The following is a 24,207-nucleotide window of genomic DNA, read 5'->3' as shown; positions in this document are numbered from 1 at the left end:
TCAGATTCCGTGCTCGCAGTCAATGTCCCTGCAGATGTACCACAGGATGACATAGAGGATGAGGAGGATGACGAAGATGAACAGCCCAATTAACACGGCCTTGTACAGAGGTGAGATGAGAGACTGCATGACGGAGGAAAGAAGAAACAAGTGGCAGCATGGACGAGGATGAGTAGAGGATGGAAGGAGAGAGGGAGGAGAGTGAGAAAGGGAGACAGAGAGAAATATGGAGTGAGGGAGTGCTGATCTCCTCCTGAACTCACACACAACACACAAAAGAGTCGATGCAGCTGTTCTCAGTGTATGTTGTTCATACAAAAACACACACAAACAAACACAAACACACATGCACATGAACAAACACACAAACACACACACGCACACAAACAAACATACAAACACACACACATGCACATGAACAAACACACAAACACACACACACAAACACACACAAACATGCACACAAACAAACACACACAAACACACACACGCACATGAACAAACACACAAACACACACAAACACACACACAAACACACGCACACAAACAAACACACACACACACAAACACACACACACACACACACACACAGTGGTCATTTTTCAGTTGACCAAAAGCATTTCTAGAGGAAACTTGATATCAAACCCTCTGTGATTTTCCCTGCTATTATACATCAGTGTACATTATTATACTTACAATTTATTTTATATTGTTTATATTATATTTTTACTCCCCAGCAGTATATTAGTTAATCATAATTATTACCTTATTTCCTCTAAACAATAAATAATAACAGTATAACTAAAATAGAAATAAAGTGAAACAGCAACAATAAAATAAAATAGAATCTTTAACTTCAGTGAGATTTTAGGAACAGTTTCTAGTTTAGTTTAATTTGTTTATATATAAAGTGGGTTTTGGGGTCAGAGCTGCTTCATGTGTTGTTCACTTATTGATGTGTTCTGAGCCCCTATAATAAAACACCCCTCTGTGGACTAGAGATTAATAGACACTAGAGTTTTTTAGTGTCTAATTTTAATTCAGCTAAAGTTTTGCACCATCATTATTAGATTAATATTTGTAAAGACATTTAAAGCTTTCTTTCAGATCTGTCTGGAAGTTGCACTAGGGTTAGGGTTATAGTTTGTACCTGCTTTGTGCCACATGTGCTGGACATACAGTAGCTTCACTATTCCAGAAGAAACTCCTTCTACCGTAAAGACCCTAGTAAATGAGCATAACGTATTAGGAGAAGTATTAGAAGTATTAGGAGAAGGCCAAATAAGCTGCGTGCTAGCGGAAGTTAGCATTCGGACTTTAGTCAAAAAGTCTGAAACAAAGGCAGCAGTGTTTTATTAAGCGACATATAAAGAGTCCCGCATTTGAATTAACCACAATTTTAGTGACACGTTTTAGAGACACGTGGGTTTGTAGCGTAGTAAAGAATTAAGGATGAAATTAATGAATCTAAATAATAAGCTGTGCCCTAGATAGGTGCCCTACATAGGGGACGACATGACAGCGCTCTCCGCTCCATGTAGTGCACTCGATAGTCAACACTGAGCCGTTTGGGATTGAACCCGACAGCACAGAGATTGGATCTGATCCTGAACTATTTGACAAGTTCCTGTAGAATCCTCATGCACAGCACCGGGGACCACTACAGGGGTAAGGAGCAGTGTTTCATTACAGCTAATCCAGTTTATCTGACATGATGCAGTACAGTGATGCCTCGAGATACGAGTGCATTGACATACGAATTTTTTGAGATACGAGCTGTGATTCGACCAAATTTTTGCCTTAAGATACGAGCAAATTTTTGAGATACGAGCCGCCGCGCATGCACACACACACACACACACACACACACACACACACACACACACACACACATATATACATACACACACACATATACACATACACACACATATACATACACACACACACACACACATATATACATACACACATACACACACACACACACACACATATATACATACACACACACACATATACATACACACACATATACATACACACACACACACACACACATATATACATACACACATACACACACACACACACATATATACATACACACACACACACACATACACACACACACATACACACACACATACACACACATATATACATACATACATACATACATACACACACAAAATGTTTTGGGTGATCCCCTGAGAAAGTATTTGATTTTCTCAGTTTTCAGAAACATCATTAAATCATTAATTGATTTGATGATTTCCACTCCAAAAGAATTCTCTTTATCTTTAGTTGTGTGAATGTTGTGTCACCAAACAAAGCTGTTATTGGTGAATTCTTAATTTAAATGTATTTAAAAAAAGAGTTTAAAATTCCAGAAATTGAAAACCAAAATTGTCTCAGTTTACATCATGACCAGAACATATGGGTTAAATCTGCTTTAGATGAATTAAAACGATCGCAGCTTTCATCTGTATTTTTATATAGTTTAGCTAATTAGGCCTCAGTACAGTGGATGTGGTAGAAAACCATCTGTATCAAATGAAGTCGTGGGCAAGATGAAGTCCTATTTATTCTGTCAACAGATTTAACCCAGGTGTCTTTGTCTTAATTGTCTCTAATGATGTGATTTGAAACGTCATAATTAACTTATATATAACTTAACTTATAACTTATTAATTAACTTATATTGGAAATGAGACCTTTAAAATGTTTAGGATCCTTAAGAATAAAAATCTAATCGTGATTCAGGAACAATAGGCTTGGATAAACTGACGGACCTGCAGTAATGAAAAAAATCAGATTTGTTAAGATTATACACTCCTCACTTAACACTTATTATGTTAAGTGGCAAAAATATTTTCCATAAAAAAGTAACTAGACTTAATTAAACCCGAGTGCTGCCATCTTTTACAGGTAGAATCGAGCTTGTCAGCTGGAAACAGATGACTGTTACATATAGAGGTTGCAAGAATTTTGGCAAGAAAACTGGGAGATTCTGAAACAAATATAATAATCTGGCAACACATTCATTTTATCACAATTGATTTTACCAACTTAAGACAGATGCATGATGCTCCAACGTTGGACATCAGATTGGAGTTTTTTAAGAATCAGACTATAATTTGCTTTAAACAGGTCAGTGTATAAAAGAGTAATATAAATTCCCTGCATATTAATCCAGCTACTGTGTAACATAGTCCCATAAACACGATCACTAACCTGTGATCTTTGATCAGACTGTAGTGATAAATATGAGATCACCAGATTAACGTACTGTAAGTGCATATCTTTCCCTTTCACTTGTGAACACTTATGGCTGTTTTTAAATCACATTTAAAAACATATTAGTATGGTGCAGCATACAACGCAGTATGAGAGTTACCTGTTAGGAGTTCTTTTTAAGTGTGTGCTATTAAGTGTGTTCTATTAAGTGTGTGCATTGTATTTATTGCATTTTTATTAGTCTTTTAGTTAGTTTTTATTTATTTTATTATTATTATTTTATGCTTTTTAGTTCTATTGTTTCTTTTCTATCGTTTGTACAGCACTTTGGTGAACACCTGCTTTTTTTAAAAGGTGCTCTATAAATAAACTTTGATTTGATTTGAACACTGGATAATATTTTAACTAAGTGCTTTTAGAAGAACAGTGCAGGACTTTACCCTCAGTACTGTATTCTGTATTTCATTACTTTAAACACTTTTCTTTTAGTAGAGTTGCGCTGATCTTCTGATGGCTCACGTAAGCCTAAGGTAGGTTGTGCTTTTATCTACTATTCAAAACTTGATCAATTATTGCAATATGTTTATGTTGGACTATTGTTCTAATACCCCTTCATTGTTTTCCTCCATAATGCATGAGGTCTCATCCAGATGTAGCTAGCAAGTTGTATCTATGGCTTGTACTTCAGCTAGTGAAATGTAAACCTGGGGCACCTTCTGGTGCTCACACTGAGCACTAATGTTATTGTGAACTGAAACAGTAAATATTCTTAAGTACCAGTTTGTGTTCTAAATATTGCACTTTAACAATATATGACTATATCAAGCCACACGTGCTGCTGTGGTGACACATGTTGATGCTGTTATTACCATTTCAGGAATTTGCTCGGATTTTTTATCTTAACTGTGCAAAGTGTAACAAATGCTAAAGATGCCACCAAACCAAACTTCATACTCATGATGGTTGATGATCTGGGGATCGGGGATGTTGGATGCTATGGAAACAATACGATAAGGTGAATAAAACACGCACATTTTGTCTTAGTTTTGATGTGGATTTTCAGCCAAATCTGACATCTTATTTGTCTCCAGAACCACAAACATCGACAGGTTAGCGAAGGAAGGAGTGAAGCTGACTCAGCACATTGCTGCTGCTCCTCTCTGTACACCGAGCAGAGCTGCGTTCATGACTGGACGTTATGCTCTGCGTACAGGTGTGTATCTGTTTGCTTTAATTATGTACAAATTGACAATATTTATGATTATATATTCTGTTTGTTTTGCTTGTATACAGTTAATTGCAGAAATTTTGGCACCCTTTGTGAAAGAAGAATGCTACTCCAATGAATAAATAAAGATCATCTGCCTGGGCAGAAAGACAGTAGGGCTACATACTTTGCTAGAGGACATCTCATTAGCGTGTCCAATATCTGCGCCAAGCACCCAAGATGGTGGACAGAGCTCATGACATGCATGACAAGCTCAAAACATGCACCACCATCTCATTCTCCTCTCATATCAGTCTTCTCGTATGATCACTTGCTATCTATGAACATACCTGCTAAAATCTTTCTCAGTCATACAGGACAGAAGAAACTATTTGAATTATTTTAGGGAGGAGAATCTCTGGGCTTCAGGAACATCACTGTTATTCAAAGAATTGTTTTCTCAGGATCAGTCTAATGAACATCTGGTGCTAGAGATTCTTCTTCAGCACAGTAAAAAACAACAATGCTAACTTCCTCTCTTCATCGTTACCATCATTCAGCCAAATCACAACCTTCACTTCACTATGAAGTTTAACCCAAAGTATATATGAAATTGAGACATTTTCATGGTTGTAAATGTGTCGTTTAAAGTTTATAACACCCTCTCCATAATATTTCCATTTAGGTCTTGGAAGTACTGGAAGAGTTCAGGTGGTCCTGTTCCTTGGGGCTTCAGGAGGTCTTCCATCCAATGAAACCACGTTTGCCAAACTCCTGCAAAAGCAGGGTTACACTACAGGAATTGTGGGTAAGAAATGGGGTTTAATTTCTTTATAAAGGAATCGTGCTGTGCTAAACCTGTCTTGTGTGTAAGACGTTTAATGAGCTTTACTTTTCCATTCTGTCCAGGAAAATGGCACTTAGGCGTGAGCTGTAAGAGCAGAAACGATCACTGTCACCATCCCAACAGCCATGGCTTCGACTACTTTTATGGTCTTCCCTTCACCCTGTTTAATGACTGCAAACCTGGAAATGGCACAGATGTCCTCAGAGACCTTCAGAAGCTGCTGTGGCACATTTTCATGCTATTGGCACTGGCATTGTTGACACTAATCACAGCTAAATTCACTGGACTTCTGGAAATCAGCTCCAGGATGCTTGTGTTCCTGATCGTTGTTTATGTACTTGGATTTTTGACATGGTACGTTCCGTTTGCATTCCTACAAACCTGGAATTGCATCATCATGAGGAACCAGGATGTAGTGGAACAACCAATGAACCTGGACACGCTAACTGGGAAGCTAATGAACGAGGCGGAGCAGTTTGTGGAGAGGTGAGGTTAAAGCTACATACAACAGTCATAGACCTGAATAAACTACACACAAGCTATACAGTGTAGGTTTTGTAACTATTTACGTTTGATCTGAAGCCGATTTACTGTCCTGTGCCTGCAGAAATCAGAACAGACCCTTTTTGCTGTTTCTGTCTCTGCCTCATGTCCATACGCCGCTCTTCATCTCCAAACAGTTTGCGGGAAAAAGCAAGCATGGCATTTACGGAGACAACGTGGAGGAAGTGGACTGGATGATTGGTGAGAGAAATCTGTAGCGGGTCTAATGGAAATTTGTTGTTTTAATAACTTTTCCTGTTATTTTGTTTTTAAATGTCCTCCTGTAGGCAGGATGGTAAAGATAGTAGAGAAGCTGAAACTTTCTGAAAGGACTCTGATGTACTTCACGTCTGATCATGGAGGAGATATCTGGATTTCAGACTCACAAGGCCGTACAGGAGGCTGGAATGGAATTTATCGAGGTATGAGATGGTCAAGACCGGAACTGAGCAAACCGACCACTGTTTAGTCATTTCTCCTTGATTTACTTATGGGCCTCAGTTTTGCAGTAATAACCATTCGTCAGTTGGGTGTGTTTGGCACTCTGAAGGTTACTTATTGAAACACTATTATACTCATTTTCTGAGAGCTAATAAACTCCTGACCTTGTGACTGTGACCTTGTGTGCAGCCTGTTAAAAGCTACCACACATTTGTCCTCATTCTCAGTAGGTGCTCAAAAATCTGGTTAAATATTGCCTACATTTTAATGGAAATATCTGTGGTCATTGGGTCTCATCAATTTAAGTTAATATTGAAACGTTAATCACCTGAGTGTATAGTGAAGACTAAATAGTGAGGTCTGGAGATGGCAGGTTTGGGTGGGACATAGAAGTGTAGTGTGTGAAAAGTAAGAAACCTTAAGGGAGCAATATGGTCTAAATCTGCAACAGACAACAGTAAAGGGGTGTTTTACATCATCCACAAAGAGAGCACAATATCACATACAGTCATCTTCTGTCTTGAGAAACTCTGGACTGTTGCATTTGGAAAACTGGTTACTGATCGTGGTAAAGAGGTGGTCAAATTCAAGAAGGGGCAAATTCTTACTGAAATTCTGTCCACGACTCACTCACTCACTTATACTCGGTGAGATTGACACATTGGTCTCATTCGACTCTCTACACTGTCATCAGTATTGAGCAGCATGATGTAATCACACTCGGTTAGCATTTTACGAACAGAACACTGACTTTTCACCATTCGGTATAGAAAAAAATATCAGCACTTATTTATGCAGTTATTTGTGTTTATTGAAGTCACTAAGCTTCAGTAATACAATAATTTGCATCCTACCATTTTTTCCACTGGAGTTTTTGATATTTTGATGGTTGTGAGGCTTGATATCAACATCCCACTTACACAGATTTTTCATATTTTGTGCAGGTGGTAAAAACATGGCTGGTTGGGAAGGTGGCATTCGTGTTCCAGGAATATTCCGGTGGAAAAATCGTCTTCCAGCCGGGAAAGTCATTAATGAGCCTACAAGTTTAATGGACATATTTCCTACTCTAGTGAATCTAGCAGGAGGACAGCTGCCTAATGACAGGCTAGTACTTCTTACACATGAAACATATAACATTTGGCAACTGAATGTTCCAGTGCCACTGTTTACTTCATATATAACAAACTGTTAATAATAACAGTGTGTGTTGTAGAATTCTGGATGGTCATGACCTGCTGCCGCTGTTAGAGGGAAAAACTAAGCGTTCAAAACACGAGTTCATGTTTCACTACTGTGGTGTTTATTTGAATGCGGTCCGCTGGCATCCTCCTGACAGTGAGTCACACACAGACACACACAAAGACACACACACATTATTAATAATAAGTTTAAATGTTTTATTTATTTTATGTTCAGGTGACTCAGTCTTTAAAGTGCACTTCTTCACTGCCAATTGCAACGGCACACAAACATGCCTGTGCCATGGTGACATCATCACACACAACGACCCGCCGCTTGTCTTCGACGTGACCGCTGACCCCTCAGAGGCGGTACCTTTGACGGCAGAGACGGAGCCACGTCACGGCGAGGTGCTGCAGCGCGTACAAGATGCCGTGCAGGAACACCGGCGGACACTGATGCTCCCTGAGAACCAGCTGTCATGGCCGAACACGCTGTGGAAGCCATGGTTACAGCCGTGCTGCGGCGTTTTCCCATTCTGCTCATGCTTGGAGTCTTGAAGGACATTATAATAGCATGTATATTTATGGACAGAGGAAACTTTTTCAATTCTGTTCAAAACAAATGACTCGTAAACTTTTAAAAAACGCTTCACAAGATTTATTTTGATGTCAGTTTTATCTAATAAACAGCTCGGCATGTCCTTGAGAGTAAGTGTGTGTTGAATTTGTGTGAACCATTGTGTGTGTGTGTGTGTGTGTGTGATTTGCAGTGGCTTTGATTCTTGTGTTGTGTCCCACACACCTCAGACACTGAGAACAGAAATGTACCTGAGAGGTGAAGCCACAGTGAGGCGCTGTTTCACTTCACGTCACAAAGCTATTCCTGGGGCATCATTATCGATGGTAAAATATGGAGAAATGGACAGACAAATAAATATTATATAATATTATTTATTACATAATATATACATAAAACAAATAAATCATCACTTATAAAATAATAAATATAAAAAATAAGACATGACAAAAAAAAGACAAATCATTTATTAAGGAAAAGTTGATTTCTTATTAAGTGAGACTAACTAAATAAATACATAAAAATATTTTATCATTAGTTATGGTCATATGTATATGTATAGGGTTGTATATGTCTGTCTGCCTGTCTGTCTGTCTTCATCTATCTGTAGTCAGTCCTGTCATGACCTCTCAGTGATGTTATAAGGGTTAGTGGTGATGAAGTGAGGATCCAGAGGATTTACATTGCTTCAATCTGTCTCTTTGTAGTGAAAATTCTCAAAGTTCATAAGCATATTTATATACAAAATGGACAGAGCGATACCACTAAACATTGTGCTAGTTGCCCAAACTAATAGCTAGTTAGTAAATGTTATCTTATGGTACACAATAATGATACATAGAGCTGCTGTTAGTTTGATACTGAGCTCATTTTCTCATAATCAAACTTAAAAACACAAACAAACATTGTGTGTTGCTCTGTAAATTAGCCTAGCATGCACCACCACCTCACACCACACAACTCACCGACTGCACCTTACTTAAATCTTAAGTATATACTGTATTTTTTTTCATACATTATTTATTTGTATTCTTTTTGTAAGGGAGACGTGCAAAGTAAGAATTTCATTGTATGGTCTAAACCGTTGTGTTTTCACTGTGCACATGACAATAAACCTCTTAAATCTTAAATCATGCCTGTTGTTTGTTGTCTCTAGCTATGAAGCTAACCTTGCTAACATTTATGACAGCTAATAAGAATTATGTTAACAAATCATCACATATTTGCTTTAGAGAAATGTTACCCCACCATTAGCTTTGAGGTACGTTTTTGAGGAACAGTTGTTGTGTGATCTCTGTTTATACTTTTTATAGTCATCTGCAAAAAATTATTTGTGGAAAGAGATGGCATGTTCATCATGGCTAATGTTAGCAATGATTAGCAGGACACAGCCCAGCTGTTTTACTTTCAGCCTAATGAGAATTAGCTGTTAGCTATATGGAGTGAGGGATCTGTGCTGGACATCATAACCACCCAAACTCTTTAATCCTATTTCTTTATGAATGTATAACTCAGACAGAAATACAGACGATTTGTGATTCTTACTGTGACATTTTACTCAAAAACATATTTTTTGTCTGTTTGTTACAACTGTTGTATAACACATTCATAGCCTCAACTGGATTGAATGTTTTGTGATTGATGGTTGTGTAGATGTGCTGAACTCAGTGATCTGTCCTGATGGTTTCCTCCATCATGTGGATTTCTCATGTAAAGATACAGTGACTCAGTGTTGTTTGCTCTTCTGGGCTAGTCAGAGGACTCAAGTCCATCCATGTAAAAACAAATGAGTAAATATACAGGGTTTTATGCTAATCACCATGAACTTGACCGGACAAACAAAAAGGTCTCATACTTTTTTATTAATTCCTGCATGTTGCATCATTTATCCCTAGAAAAAGCAAAAAGAAGATGTGAATGTAAAATTTACGGCATCTCCATTTTAACTGATTGAGACAAGTCACAGCTTTTTCCCCCTCGAGCACCAGGTGGTTACTGTAAACCCTGTAAGAGATTACGAAGTGGACGGAGCTTGAATCCTTCTTCAGACAACAAGTTATTATTTTTTTACTACAATTAAGAGACGTGTTTCTGTTTTTCTTTTCTACCCATAACGGCTCACCTTAATCACAAAAGTACTACAAGCTGTAAGTTTACACTTTTTAAACAATCAAATAATTGTCTAATAAATGACAGTGTAAATGTTAGCTACAGATTTCTGTCATTGTTAATTAGCAGTCTAATAAACCTATTTCTTCAGTAACTTTATGGATAAATAGCTACGGAAAATGACATCTTGTATTCATGAGGTAAAATGAGGCCCATAATAATACAAATTTTTTGACTTAACAAAGAGAAACTGACCTCTCTTCCTTCGTAGCTCTCAGCCTCGTCTACCTGTGGAAAACATTCAAATACAACATGTACATCTGTGTCGAATGAGAGGAATCTGTGTTTTAAACCCTTGATTGGCAGTTTAATGATTAGCATCTGAGCAAAAGCAAATTTTGTACATGTACATCAGGCTAAAACATAAAAGCTCTCAGCACTTTGCTTGTAGCTGAAAATTCTCAAGAAAGCTCTGTACTTTTCACTCTTATATTTTAGCTTTAGTTGTGAATAAGTTAATTAACATGTTTGTTAACAAGTAATGTGCTTCAGACGTAAACATTATTCCTTGCACTGAATTTCATTTTAATCAGTATGTTTTACTGGAAGGGGGGCACGGTGGCTTAGTGGTTAGCACGTTCGCCTCACACCTCCAGGGTTGGGTGTTCGATTCCCGCCTCGACCTTGTGTGTGTGGAGTTTGCATGTTCTCCCCGTGCCTCGGGGGTTTCCTCCGGGTACTCCGGTTTCCTCCCCCGGTCCAAAGACATGCATGGTAGGTTGATTGGCATCTCTGGAAAATTGTCCATAGTGTGTGATTGTGTGAGTGAATGAGAGAGTGTGTGTGTGTGCCCTGTGATGGGTTGGCACTCCGTCCAGGGTGTATCCTGCCTTGATGCCCGATGACGCCTGAGATAGGCACAGGCTCCCCGTGACCCGAGGTAGTTCGGATAAGCGGTAGAAGATGAGTGAGTGAGTGAGTGTTTTACTGGAATATAATCACTGTCCATTCACTGTGCTGGAGAGGACTAATTACTTGGAGACCACAAATGGCTTACCTGAAGTTGAATCTCTCTCTCGGGAAATAAATATTGTTTTTAATACACACACACACACACACATTCACACATCTTTCACAAAACAGCTGTAAGTCTGCTCCTCAGTGTTCTGTGCTGTGAACCTGGACATCTTCTGAATCTGGACTCGAGTTCAGGACGCTCATTAAAAACTTAATTGCTGCCTTATTTTATCACAAACTCACAGACTACTGCCACCAAAAGTCACAAGCCAGCCTCTCATATCAGAGGAGATTTATTAACTGGAAATAGCGGTAGCTCGGGGCACCGTCTACATTTTATGAGAGTTTAAGGTTTAAAGATTCTGGTTCATTGAGCATCTGCTGCTCTGTATATTACACCACTTACTGTGTATGGGCTGATTTTTTGACCTGGGCCACTTCACTGAGGGAGAGTTTGATGATGCAGATTCAGAGTTAATTTGGGAAATTGCCTTAGAATTATCTGATAATTATTGGACCCAACAGAAGTATGTTCTTGTAAACACACCTCCAACTCACTGTGCCTGAAGTGCGACCCCCAGACAGTGGTCAATATTTCCTTAATTGAAAGAATGTGTGGAGAACATTTCCACAAGGTTCTTTGATGTTTTAGCTGCACACCAGGAAACACCACCTGATTAGTGCTAGCATGTGTTAGCTAATGCCATCCACATGCTGCCTTGGCCCTAAAGAACATTCAAATAAAACGACAGGAAAAATTTCAGCGTATTTTTGTCCTCAAACAAAATAAATCACAGTCATGTGTCAAGGTTTTTTGGATCGACTGAAAGAACTGAACAGTGTTCAGGGGCAGGGAACACTTTGCTCCTGTTAGCTAAACTTACATCTTCCTGTACTGCTTTACATTCATTCACAATCCACAGCATATTATCTTCTTATTACAAACGAAGATTTTGATACAATATTTTTGGCTTAATAACGACGTTATTAATTTGTTATTATCTCATCAATAGCTTGTTATTTTTAAATATTATGATGTAATTCCGAGTTATTATCTCATTATTTGGACTTCATGTTTAACACCCCACAATCTCAGTTAAACTAATATACATTTTTATTCCTTCAGATGATGCACGTTTGTATTTGTAATTCACATAATTACATTCAGTTAAGTTTAGTTTTGACTTCTGTAGAATCCCATAACGTTCATAGAGCTTGCTCATTTTAACGGTTGAATTTGACACAGCTTTTATTTTATCCATTAAAAATGCAACATTGCTAAATTAAAAATCTTGTTAATTGTGCTTTTTTTCTGTGCTAGCTAACTGAAGTGGCCACAAATACTATTACTCACCCTGAAAATATTTGCTAGAGAAACCAAATTCAGTAAGGAGGCACTGATGAGGTTTTTAAAATATCCTTGTTAACAAAATATCACATGATAAACACTAATAATCCTAGAATAATACAATTAAATACACCTTACAGCCAAACACACAGCATTAGGCTGCGGTTTTCTGCATTATCACACATCTAGACAAGTATGTTAAATTCAGGTGTTTTGAGTTTTGCTAATATCCAAACACACCTTTTTTGTGGGGCTGTTATTTTTTTTTCTTGCCTTTCGAACGAAAGTGCGAATGACTCAGAGATTGTTATTTAATTGTTTCCCGCAATGTAAGTGTGAAGTTAAGAAGAAAACAAAATTAAAATAAAATCTTTCAGTTAAACTTTTATGTCTGTTTATACTTTTACTAGGACTTTAAAATAAATGTAATTATTCAGGTAATCGCTTAATTAATTGAAGTACTTCTATTGTTTATTTCAAACGTAGATGTAAAGTGCAGCCACAAGTGTCAGGACTCTGCCCGGACTTTGGCCATGTGCCTTTTTGTTTATGTACGGTGTTCACGTGTCTGCCCCGCCCTTGTCTTTTCCTCCCCGCCTCTGCACACCTGTCCCTCATGGGCAGGGCGGAATCCTCTGTTGTCTTTATGTCTGTTGTTGTCTTTGTCCTGTTTCGTGTTTTTTTTTTTTAGTTAATAAATACTGTTTTTGTTAAGCTGTCCTGCATTTGGGTCCGTTTTTATCCCGCGCCCGTGACAACAAGGTTCTCACAAAAAATATACTCAGTTGCTTTACATGACATCTTTAACAAATAAATTAAAAAAGAGATAATGTTGAAATAGCATGACATAATAGCAAAAAAGATTTGCGATGCACATTTGCTATAAAACATAGTGTACAGAAACAAATATAGCACAAATGAAACATTACTATTATATTAAAAAAACATTGAAATTATTTTAAAGCCTGGTCTTTTTAGATAAACTATATTAGTAAATGCTAATATCTTTGTAAGCTCCCTGATAATGCAAATGTCTGTTTCGTTAAAAAAGAAAGCAATTAAACTTTTAACCATTAATATAAGCCTTTGGACCCTCACAGTACACACTTATTTTACAAAGAAACGATTGTAAAAAAAAAAAGCAAATTAATTAAATGTTTATAATAATATATTGAAACAAAGGATGAATAAAAATATAATAGTAATAATAGTAATCTAATAGTAATTAAAACTGTATACCCATCACTTTGCTTCACAGACACCAGGGAGTCACTGGAACACTTGTAGAACCAGGAATTTCCTCCCACTATCATATCTGCTCATATTTCTAATTTGTGATTATATTCATCTGGATTTTTATTCATTAATACTGTATTTACAAGAGAATATTTACCAGAGGGTAAAAAATTAAAGCAATATATCCTGTATCTACAATGTAACTCACTTGCTATTATCAGTATTCTCTGCACTGCAGTTCATTAAGGCTTGTAGGTATTTATATTATAAAATAATATTGTGTATTAAAACACATATACATAGGTTGCTTTGCTATCACTGCCAAGCACATTTTTGGCGGTGCACTTATAAAAACCACTGTCTCTGCTTGAAGGGTTCTGGATGACCAGAGAACCTTGTGGGTGGATGTACCTGTTCCCGTAAAGCCGCAGTTGTGGGCCCGACTTCAGCTGGAATTTATCAGGCATTTCCCAAAGCACCTCTGGCTTTGGGATCCCAATTGCCATGCAGTCAAGCTTGATTGCAATTCCTGATCTCCCATAAGTGACAGCTGAGGGTCCGGCGGTAATGCGTGGTAGATACGCAATCACAATCACTGCGACTGACATGGACGAGGACCCGTGTTCATTGGCAGTATTACAAATGTAAGTCCCCCTATCGTAGACGGATGCTTGATGAACTATTAAGGTACCATTGTCAAAAATTATGTATCGTCCCATTCTATGTGGCCTGTTGAGGGTTCCTCCACTTGGTAGGGTCCAGGTAAGCTTGGGTAGTGGGTTTCCACTTGACAAACAGTTCAACTGAAGGTTTTCACCATTGATAATGCTAACTAATGAGTTGTACTTGCTGCTGATAACAGGCTTCTGGCTGGCCTGTAGAGTCACTTTGCGTTCCACAGAACCTGCACTGTTATGGCCCACACATCGGTAAATCCCTGCCTCTGACACAGAAGGTTCTCTGATGATCAAAGCTCCAACAGGCAGATGGTTGAAACGGAAAATGCTTGTTCCACTCAATAGGGCTGTTCCATTAGGAAGGAACCAGGTGATCTCAGGATAGGGGGGTCCATCCATGGAGCAGTTTAGGATCACAGAGACTCCACTGGTCAACTGGACAGTCTCTGTGGCCAAGCTTTTCAGCTTTGGTTTCTCAACATGCTCTGTAACATGAAGCTGTACCTGCAGTCTGGCTTCACCTGCCTCATTGCGTGCTATGCAGACCAACTGGACAGAGTCACTCTTGCGTAAATTGCGAATCTCAAGAGTACCATTGCGATGAACCATGAACCTGCTGCCATAGTAAGGAGCAGGAAGGACAACGTTTTCGGGCATTATCCACATGACTTGGGGATATGGCATTCCTTCAGCTTTGCAGTGCAGGAGAATCCGCTGGTCCTTTTCAGCAATCTCCTCTGCTCTGGTCACTGGACTTTTTCGTCCATTTATGATAGGTGCCGAAGTGACAACCTCCACACTAACCACCTTCTTGTCTGTACCTGCTATATTTTTGGCTGAGCAAGTGTAGTTTCCGCTGTCCAACAGTTGAACCTTATGGATTTGCAAAGTCCCATCATTGTTAAGCTGGTACTTATCTGATGCTGGCAGGGCTATGATGTGGTTGTTTGGGGAATGCCATGTTATAGTTGGTGAGGGCTGTGCTATTGCCATGCAAGTAAGTGATGCTGTTTCCCCATGTGACACTCTGATCACCTCAAAAGTGTTGTTGTGTATGGTTGGTGCAGCTGCAACTACCCTGATACGAATTTTCATTTCATCGATGCCAATCTGATTCTCAGCATAGCATGTGTAGTCTCCCTCCTCCTTTATACCCACGTTGTTGAAATAGAGGGTTCCATTGTCAAACACAACATACGTCTTTGTGCGCACCCCATTGTCATCTGACTGCATGATGCTGTTAATCATGGTGCCATCTGGGAGACTCCATTTGATCTCAGGGTTCGGGAGGCCCGATGCTATACAGTCGACCTTTAGATCTCCGCCGTAAAGAACCTTGTGGTTATTAAACTGTTTCCGTTCTATTTTGGCTGCTTTCATCATAACAGTCACTTTCAGGAGAGCGAAATCATCCCCGAATTTATTTCTGGCCAAACAAATGTAGTCTCCGTGGTCCTTATCTGTTACTGATTGAATGGCGAGACTGCCATTGCTGAAGACTTTCATTCTGTGATCGAAGCTACAAAAAAGAAAAAAAGAAAGAAAGGTCAAATTAACTTCAAGCTAAATGATGACTAGTGAATAATTGCATAGTATATACAAAGGTTTGTGACATTTTAAAGGTAAAAATAATAATCAGGAAGAAAAGGAAAGATGCAGTTGTTCTCTGTCTATAGAGTATAGAGAAAAACACGTAGCAAATGTAAGATTTTTTTGATAGCTGGTTTTGTTGTTCATCACCTTTGCAGACTTTCCAACAAGGTTATTGAACATTAACTACTGTACCAGCCAGGGAGATTCTGTTTTAACTACTGTATTAATGGTCAATGATCAGAGAAAACAGCTCAAGGTTATTTACTTTTTATACCAAACCTTTGACACAGGTTTTATTTGCTGATCTATCTGCTTAAGGTTCTCAATATGCGATTTACATCACGTCTTATAATATGTTATCAAAATATGCTGATACTAATTTGCCACTGAGCTACAGTACAGTAAATCACTCACGTCCAGCTTTCCAGACAAATGTCTGAACAATACACCCAGCAGCTGACAGAAGAACATGAAGAACAGTCTTCACAGCACTAATGTTGCTTTTTATTCCAGTTGTATTTTATATTTGGAAATAAAAGAACAGCTATAATCACAGACTTATTCCGAGAGTTTATCTTTTAAGACCTGTCACCTCAAGCTCACTAAATGTTCCATACATGGCAGCACATGAATGGGAGAGAAATCTGGAGAAAATCAAACTGAAGAATATCAACCATGTATCAAGGGCAGTAAAATACAAAAGGTAGGTAGCTTGTAATTGATCTTCCGCACTAAGAGTGATATTATCTTTGCATTGTTCCATCTGTGACTGAAGAACGAAATATCACTAAGGAACTTGTAAATGACTTGTAAATATCTGATGTTATGATGAAATTTTCATATGCACAGTTTTTGTATGACAAGATTGATGAGTTTCGTTGTTCAATTGACACACATTAAATCTTTGGTCTGTTTGTTTCACCAAAACTTGGATGAACTTATGCACTCTGGGCAAATCTGCCCATAACTCCAGGAATTATGAGTTTGGACCAGACTACTTAGTCAGCTGTCTAAAGCAAAGATGGAGGCATTTGCTTCATAATCGGCAGCAGATGGTTCAATATCTCCTCATCACATCTGGTTTTAAGTTTTACAGCAGTCCTTTTATCTGCAAGCGAGCTCTTCTTCTACTACTACTCCTGTGCACATTCACATTCTTACCAGAATAACCTCCTTACAACTCTGGATGGTAGGAAATGATGACACTAAGGTAAATGATGACACTGAGGTAAATGATGACAATAAGGTAAATGATGACAATAAGGTAAATGATGACACTGAGGTAAATGATGACACTGAGGTAAATGATGAGACTAAGGTAAATGATGACACTGAGGTAAATGATGACAATAAGGTAAATGATGACAATAAGGTAAATGATGACAATAAGGTAAATGATGACACTAAGGTAAATGATGACACTAAGGTAAATGATGACAATAAGGTAAATGATGACACTAAGGTAAATGATGACAATAAGGTAAATGATGACAATAAGGTAAATGATGACACTAAGGTAAATGATGACAATAAGGTAAATGATGACAATAAGGTAAATGATGACAATAAGGTAAATGATGACACTAAGGTAAATGATGACACTGAGGTAAATGATGACACTGAGGTAAATGATGACAATAAGGTAAATGATGACAATAAGGTAAATGATGACAATAAGGTAAATGATGACAATAAGGTAAATGATGACACTGAGGTAAATGATGACAATAAGGTAAATGATGACACTAAGGTAAATGATGACAATAAGGTAAATGATGACAATAAGGTAAATGATGACACTAAGGTAAATGATGACACTAAGGTAAATGATGACACTGAGGTAAATGATGACACTGAGGTAAATGATGACAATAAGGTAAATGATGACAATAAGGTAAATGATGACACTGAGGTAAATGATGACACTGAGGTAAATGATGACACTAAGGTAAATGATGACACTAAGGTAAATGATGACACTGAGGTAAATGATGACACTGAGGTAAATGATGACACTGAGGTAAGCATCAGCAACAGTAAATTAATTCACAATCTCTTTACACTAGAAAAGTGTACCAAAAAACATTTTGTTCCTGTGCATATTTTAGTTTTGGATGTAATTGTACTATCCATATACACTATGACAGCAGAAGATGAAGCAATTCTTAGATGTATTTCTTCCATTTTTGATTGAAAAGCTAATTGCAAGCAGTAACTATAAGTGGGAATTGAGAACTGAGGCAATATCAGACCACAAACGCCATACAATTGTTACAAGCCAACTGGATTTGTCATTTTATTGCATTATAATTAATTTGCACAAACTTGAAAAGGTCTCTACGGAAATCGTTCTCTACGCTTCATTGTTCACTGCTGTCACTAAAAATAGAGCTCCATGTTGCACATACAAAAAATTACTGATGCCTGTCACTTTTTCTTTGCTAGATTCAATTTAGAACTACATGCTTATCTCTTGTCATATTGACGTACCTGAAATGTGCATCTATAAGTTTTTTTGCTGGCGTTTTCCAGATGATGTTTGGTTCAGGACTTCCAGAAGCATGGCAGTCTAATCTTGCATAATCACCATAAGTGACATCAGTTCTTAGGGGTGATGTGAAGGTAATTTTGGCTGTAGAGAAAGCCCTCTTTACAATCACAGTCACACTTCTCTTGGCTATGCCCATGACATTCAAAGCAACACACTCGTAGGTACCCGAGTCTTTTTCTGTTGGGTTGCGGATGTATAGTGTTCCATTGGGAAAGACAAACAGATTTCCATTGATGAACTGGGAAGGACGGATTTGCATGCCACTGAAGGTGACCCATCGAATCACAGGATTTGGGGCTCCTTTAGCACTGCAGTGGATGTACATAGTCTGACCCTCGGAAATGGAATGGTTTTCCTGTCGCCGTTGCTGGATTATGGGTGGAAGTGCAGTAATATGAAGCCGAATCGATACTGTGGACGCTCCAGCTACATTGCTGGCTATGCACTTATAGATTCCACTGTCTGTATAGCTAGTCTTCTTCAAATGGATTGTCCCATTGCTAAAAAGCATTAGCCTCTGCTCCTTCGTGCTAACTGCCTGCACTACCGTCTGATTAGGAAGCACCCAGCTTATCTGAGGATGGGGCAGACCTTGTGCTTGACACTCAAGGTTGACGGAGTCTCCCAAATACACAGTCTTGTCATGCTGCCATGGAAGTAGGATTTTTGGCATCTGGGCAAGAACCAGTAACGTAACCACAATCCGATCAATACCATATTGATTCTGAGCAGTACAAGCATACTGGCCACGATCCTGAAGCTGAACATTGCGGATTACTAAGCTTCCACTGGGTTGGATCTCAAACCGCTGAATTCTGGTATTTTCTGAAATAACAGCCCCTAAAAAACATAAATAGAAACAATAAAATATTGCATGTCAATATAGAAGTAATCTGTTGAAGCAATCATAGGTTCCTTGAAACCCTGGATGTGTAACAGTAAATAACTGTCCCAAATGAGTCTTTTTGGGATTCTCTAAGTGTCACAACACAGAAACAGAAGGTGCACACATGTTCTTTGGACATGTCTTGGGCCAGTAGAGAATATTGATGGCTTCTGCATTTACACAGAGGCAAGACTCCATGGCTTATATCCAACTGTGGCTCAGCATGCAAAAAAAAACTGTTATTAAAGAGATCAGGTTAACAACTGGAAGACAGACTACAAACACAACGTGGGCATTTGAATATTAACCAAACAATTTGTTTATATTTGTTGTTTAATTTGAAGAAATTTGTGTTTGATGTTTTTATTTGTACCTGTAGAGATTTTGGTCCAGGTAAGAAAAGTTTTAGGTTCCCCCACAGAATTGCACGGAAGCTGCACATCTGTTTCAGCATTCACAGTGACTGTGGTAATATTAGCAGTGGTGATTCTGGGCCTTGCTCTCAGTACAGGAACATGTGGTTGCTGAGGAAGCGGGAGATTCTTGCCAAGGTGCTGGTTTGTAGCGACTACACCTGTCTGATTTCTACTAAGAGGCTTTGCGGTTTGTGTTGGGCTCGTAGTTGTCGTCTGAATAGTGGCTGCTAAATATTTAGGTGACACACTTGAGCTAATTGTACCAACCGTTATGACATCATACACAGATAAATTGGTAACTGAGGATGTTTGATGGATAATAAATGGATGTCTGTGTTTGGGGTGCTTATAATCAAGGGTTCTTCCCTGATTCTGATCAGGAATGTGGTTAGTTGGAAGTTTTCTTGAGTAAATTGGAGTTTTGTTATCTGCTATTGGCATGCTCGGTTTTAACAAGTTTGTTTCTCCAAAAATAGTTATAATTGGAGTGTTAATTGTAGGTTCTGTGGTTTTAATTGAGGGTGTCATGTGTGTTGATGTTGTTGTTGTTGTTGTTGTTGTTGTTTTAAGAGGTTTTGTTGATATTTGAACCTTCACATCAGTGGTTGCCATTGTCATTGTCAGCAGCAACTCTCCCTCTCCCACCTCAGGGCTTGGAGTCATAATGGGAACTGTATGAAGCGTTGTGCTTAAAAATGCAGTTTGACTTTGTTTCACTGAAGAATGAGAAAATGGCTTCTTTTGAGAATCTTCTGTCTTAGTGTCTTTAATTAGATCTGGGGTTTGAATGGGTTTGACTGGATTACTTGAAGCTTTGACAGATTCATGTGTAGTGTTGAGTAACTGCAAGCTATTGAGCCTTTTCTCTAGATGGGATTCATATATGTGATTACTGGTCTCTGTTGCGTCATCGTCAGAGAAAGACTCCTGAGATGGTTTTAGTGCTAAAAGTTGGGATGTAAACCCCCCTTGAGTGGCTGCAAAAATGTCATAATCTGCTTCTGGCTGAGATGTAGAAGCAATGTGGTAATTCATCGGGATCTCTGTAGTGGTTGTTTGCACATTTTGCCAGCTCTTTACAGATGTTTCTTTATTTTCTCTCCTTGGAGATGTGGTCACACTTACCGCAGGTGTTGTAAGGTGTATTCTGTGGTGAAAATCATACTGTGTGACATTTAGAGTTTGTTCAGTACTCTGGATTGTGGAATGTTGTGGAATCGCCTCCAGTTTGTGGGTAAGTATATTGATGTTATCAGCTAACAGGGAGACATTCGTTTGATCATTGCCATTACAATCATCGTCTGTCAAGGATTTCGCGTATTGGGAAGAAATAATAGATGTAGAAGTGGAAAAAGCCGATGTGCCTGCTGTTAGTGTGGTGGATTGGGTTGTAGTGATTAATGGCTTGTGTGCTCCAGTGGCTTTGGGTGCTGTGAATAACTGTGGTCTGCTAGTGATTAGGGACGAGGATGGTCTTAGTCTTATTCGGTTTATTCGTCCTCTGCTTCCAAATCGTCTCCTGGAGTTCCAAGGTTTCCTGGAATATGAAGTAGATGGAGCTTGATGCGTTATGACATTAGCTGAAATGACTTTGGTTGTCTGTGTTGAACTGCTATTCGTCCCTTGTGCCCTGTCCTTATCACTCTTTGTGGAGGATTCCTTAACATCAGCAGACTTCACTGACATGCCAAGCTCATTCTTTAGCTCTGAATTTGGAGCAGCTTGGTTATTTTCCAATTTGTTTTGCTGTCTTTCTTCTTTGTGTGAAGTGTTGGCAGTTAAAGTGGTCACAAGTTTCCCCTGCAGGATATTTATCTCAGTGGTAAAATAATTAGGTGAAGCTGTGGTTGTCGAGGGTCTCATCTTAACTTGTTCAGACTGAATGGTTGTTTCAGGAGGCGATGTCTTGTGCAACCAGTATTCTACATGTGAACGGTTAGAGGTAGGGTCATGAGATATGATAATGATGTTTGACTCTTCCTTCAGTGAGCTCACGTCATCTGGAGAAGATCCTTCTATGTTACTGTGAGATTCTGGATCTACAGTCTGAACCCTTTGTACTGGAGAGCTTGGGGAAGAGCTAGGTGTTGTGATATTTGGAACTGAATTCTCACGAATTTTGGCCAAAAAGTCAGCCCATCTCTGTGGGTCGATTCTGTTGTTGGAGTTGTTCAGTTTTCTCCTGTTCCCTTTTCTTTGTTGTCCCTTCAGAAATTTCTTAATTGGCTTCTTGTGGCCTGGAAAATGTCTTTGTAAATTCCTGACTGGATATGCTTGTGACCTTGACTGTGGTCCCCGCTTTTGGTGCATAAAACCTCTATTTGACGGCATTCTGTTCTGGCCTGTATCATCACCAGATGACTCCTCCATATCCTCAAAAATTGCTCTGACCTTTGTAGACACGCCTGCTACAGAGAGGGGCCCAATGGGATACCGTCTGAGAGGTTGTGTTCCTTGCCGTCTCATAATAGTGAGCTTTGTCGAAAGAGTGTCCTCACCATGCTGATTCAGAGCCACACATGTGTAATTTCCATTATCATCAGGTCTGCACCGAGGAATGAAGAGTGTTCCGTTGGAGAAGATAAAACCTCTAGATGAGTTTGTTTTGGCATTCATCACACTGCCATCTGGAAAGATCCAGTTCACCTCAGCATCTGGTGATGCAGTGGTATTACACGGCAGATAAACAGATTCCCCAACAAATTTCTCTAAAGGAATCTTGACCTCTTCACCTGTGGGAGGCCTGGAGGAATCGATGACAAATAATCGAAAAGGAAGAAGGTCTACATCTCCCAGTTCTTCAGCAATACAGTAATATACACCAGCGTCTGAATGCTCCACTGCCTTGATAAGAAGTTTACCCATACTAGACACAGAAAGACGGCTGTTTGTGCTATTGAAGGACGCCCTAACCTTCGAACCATCAGGCAACATCCACTGAATAGTCGGCGCTCCAGAACTCACCACACTGCAGTCCATCTCAATTACACTGCCCAGGACGGTACTAAACATTGTCTGGGTTGCATTGTTGTGTTTGATCATAACCCAGGATCTCTTCTGCCATCTTGCCTGCTCACTATCCGTGGTGGAAGACATGTGAGTTGTGAAAATGAGCTTTACAGTCTTAGACGTGGAATAGGGCCTGTTGAGCTTTATGTTCACATACGATTGCATGAGCCAAGATGGATGGGACAGAATATTAGCTCGGACTCCGGTGTAATAATATGCGTCTCTCTCGATGTCCTGTCTGTATCTGTAGCTCAGTTCAGGCTCTTTACTTAACATAATCTCCCTGCTCAGGTGCAGAGCAACCTCGCTGTAGTATGCAAGCAGTCTCCATAATCTCGCATACTTCTCTCTGTCCATCGGGCATTCAAGGTCAAATAAGAGAGTCATGTTAGCGCTGATCTGTAAAGACTCAGTGTAGTTCCACCTGATTTCTGCTGAGTCCCTTGGCGTTACAACTTGGCAGGTCAAGTCCACAGTGTTTCCATGTTCATCTGACAGGTTCAGCATGATGTTTCCAAAAGGTGGTTTGAAATCCTCCAGAGAAAGAAGCTCACTGAGGTGTTCCTCTTGTGAAATGTCTTTTCCTGGTGAGTTGCTAATTACTGGCCCTGTGCATTGGAAATCCTTGTTTTCAGAGATTTGTTTCCCACTCAGATGCTGTGGTGAGAAACAAACAGGACAGAGCTGATCTGTGGCATGCGCTTTGTCCTTCTTGCACTTCATCACGCCTGTAAATAAATTAAAAAAAAGATCTTTCATAACTTTTATAAGCATTCTATAACTGGATATATATAGTGTTTCATGTCCAACCAAGAACTGTGTATATTTCAAAACCTGCCCATGAACTTTGATTCTATACGTTGAAACAGGATGTCAGAGTGACAACATGTTGAAATGCTAAGCTGCTATTGTACAGCAAGACACCCAAACCCCAGGACATATATATTCTGAAGAGCATTTCATTTTATTCAACACACCAACTGACACTGACACAGCTAGAATGTGTGTTGCACTTTTTCGTAACTTTTTCACTTTACCTGGATGGTGTGTTATCCAATCTCGGAGCCAGTCCAGCCTACAGTCGCAGGTCCAGGGGTTTCCATAGAGGAAAATGTTTTCGAGATGCGGCATGTTTCTCAGCATTTCTCTTGGCAGGGACGTCAGATAATTGTCCGCTAGGTAAAGATGTTTGATTGTGGAGACCGGGAAGTGATTTAACAAGGAGAACGTGCTGAATGTAGAAGGATGCAGCTTCTGCAGATGGTTCCCCTCGAGATGGAGCAGACGAAGTGATGTCATCCCTCTGAAGGCATCCGGATGGATGAA

The 24,207-nt window shown here is 39.1% G+C and overlaps 2 protein-coding genes across 3 annotated transcripts in view; one reads left to right on the top strand and one right to left on the bottom strand.

Moving 5' to 3' along the window:
* Positions 1-1,562: 1,562 nt before the first annotated feature.
* Positions 1,563-8,163, top strand: arsh (arylsulfatase H). 2 transcript variants are annotated; one of them, XM_060875631.1, is made up of 11 exons: positions 1,563-1,668; positions 3,733-3,770; positions 4,118-4,255; positions 4,332-4,453; positions 5,133-5,255; positions 5,357-5,780; positions 5,902-6,038; positions 6,125-6,259; positions 7,223-7,385; positions 7,495-7,616; positions 7,698-8,163. In XM_060875631.1, exons 2-11 carry the CDS (start codon positions 3,751-3,753, stop codon positions 8,018-8,020), a joined length of 1,707 nt encoding a protein of 568 aa, XP_060731614.1. In that variant the 5' UTR covers positions 1,563-1,668; positions 3,733-3,750; the 3' UTR covers positions 8,021-8,163. The 2 variants fall into 2 exon arrangements, with proteins under 2 accessions (XP_060731614.1, XP_060731613.1); XM_060875630.1 differs by having other exon boundaries at positions 1,576-1,668; positions 3,730-3,770.
* Positions 8,164-13,484: 5,321 nt separating this feature from the next.
* LOC132849777 (matrix-remodeling-associated protein 5-like) overlaps positions 13,485-24,207 on the bottom strand; it is a 13,646-nt gene continuing 2,923 nt past the window's right edge. Inside the window, exons 5-8 of the mRNA XM_060875635.1 lie at positions 23,919-24,207; positions 19,830-23,609; positions 18,510-19,410; positions 13,485-15,945 (exon numbers count right to left, since the gene is read on the bottom strand). The exon at positions 23,919-24,207 is cut by the window's right edge and continues 102 nt beyond it. Coding sequence (XP_060731618.1) covers positions 14,034-15,945; positions 18,510-19,410; positions 19,830-23,609; positions 23,919-24,207 — 6,882 coding nt within the window. The 3' untranslated portion in view covers positions 13,485-14,033. The remainder of the gene's footprint in view (positions 15,946-18,509; positions 19,411-19,829; positions 23,610-23,918) is intronic.

Source organism: Tachysurus vachellii, chromosome 8 (genome assembly GCF_030014155.1).
Source record: "Tachysurus vachellii isolate PV-2020 chromosome 8, HZAU_Pvac_v1, whole genome shotgun sequence".
Taxonomy (NCBI): domain Eukaryota; kingdom Metazoa; phylum Chordata; class Actinopteri; order Siluriformes; family Bagridae; genus Tachysurus; species Tachysurus vachellii.
The sequence above is the reverse complement of the archived record's forward strand: the minus strand, read 5'-3'. Positions and strand labels throughout refer to the sequence as shown.

Bases quoted from the DNA above. Each gene is read 5' to 3' on its own strand.
- arsh (XM_060875631.1), top strand. From the start codon at position 3,751: ATGGCTCACGTAAGCCTAAG. The intron at 4,454-5,132 runs GTGTGTATCTGT...ATTTCCATTTAG, and splicing joins ACGTTATGCTCTGCGTACAG to GTCTTGGAAGTACTGGAAGA. The intron at 7,386-7,494 runs GCTAGTACTTCT...TGTGTGTTGTAG, and splicing joins GGACAGCTGCCTAATGACAG to AATTCTGGATGGTCATGACC.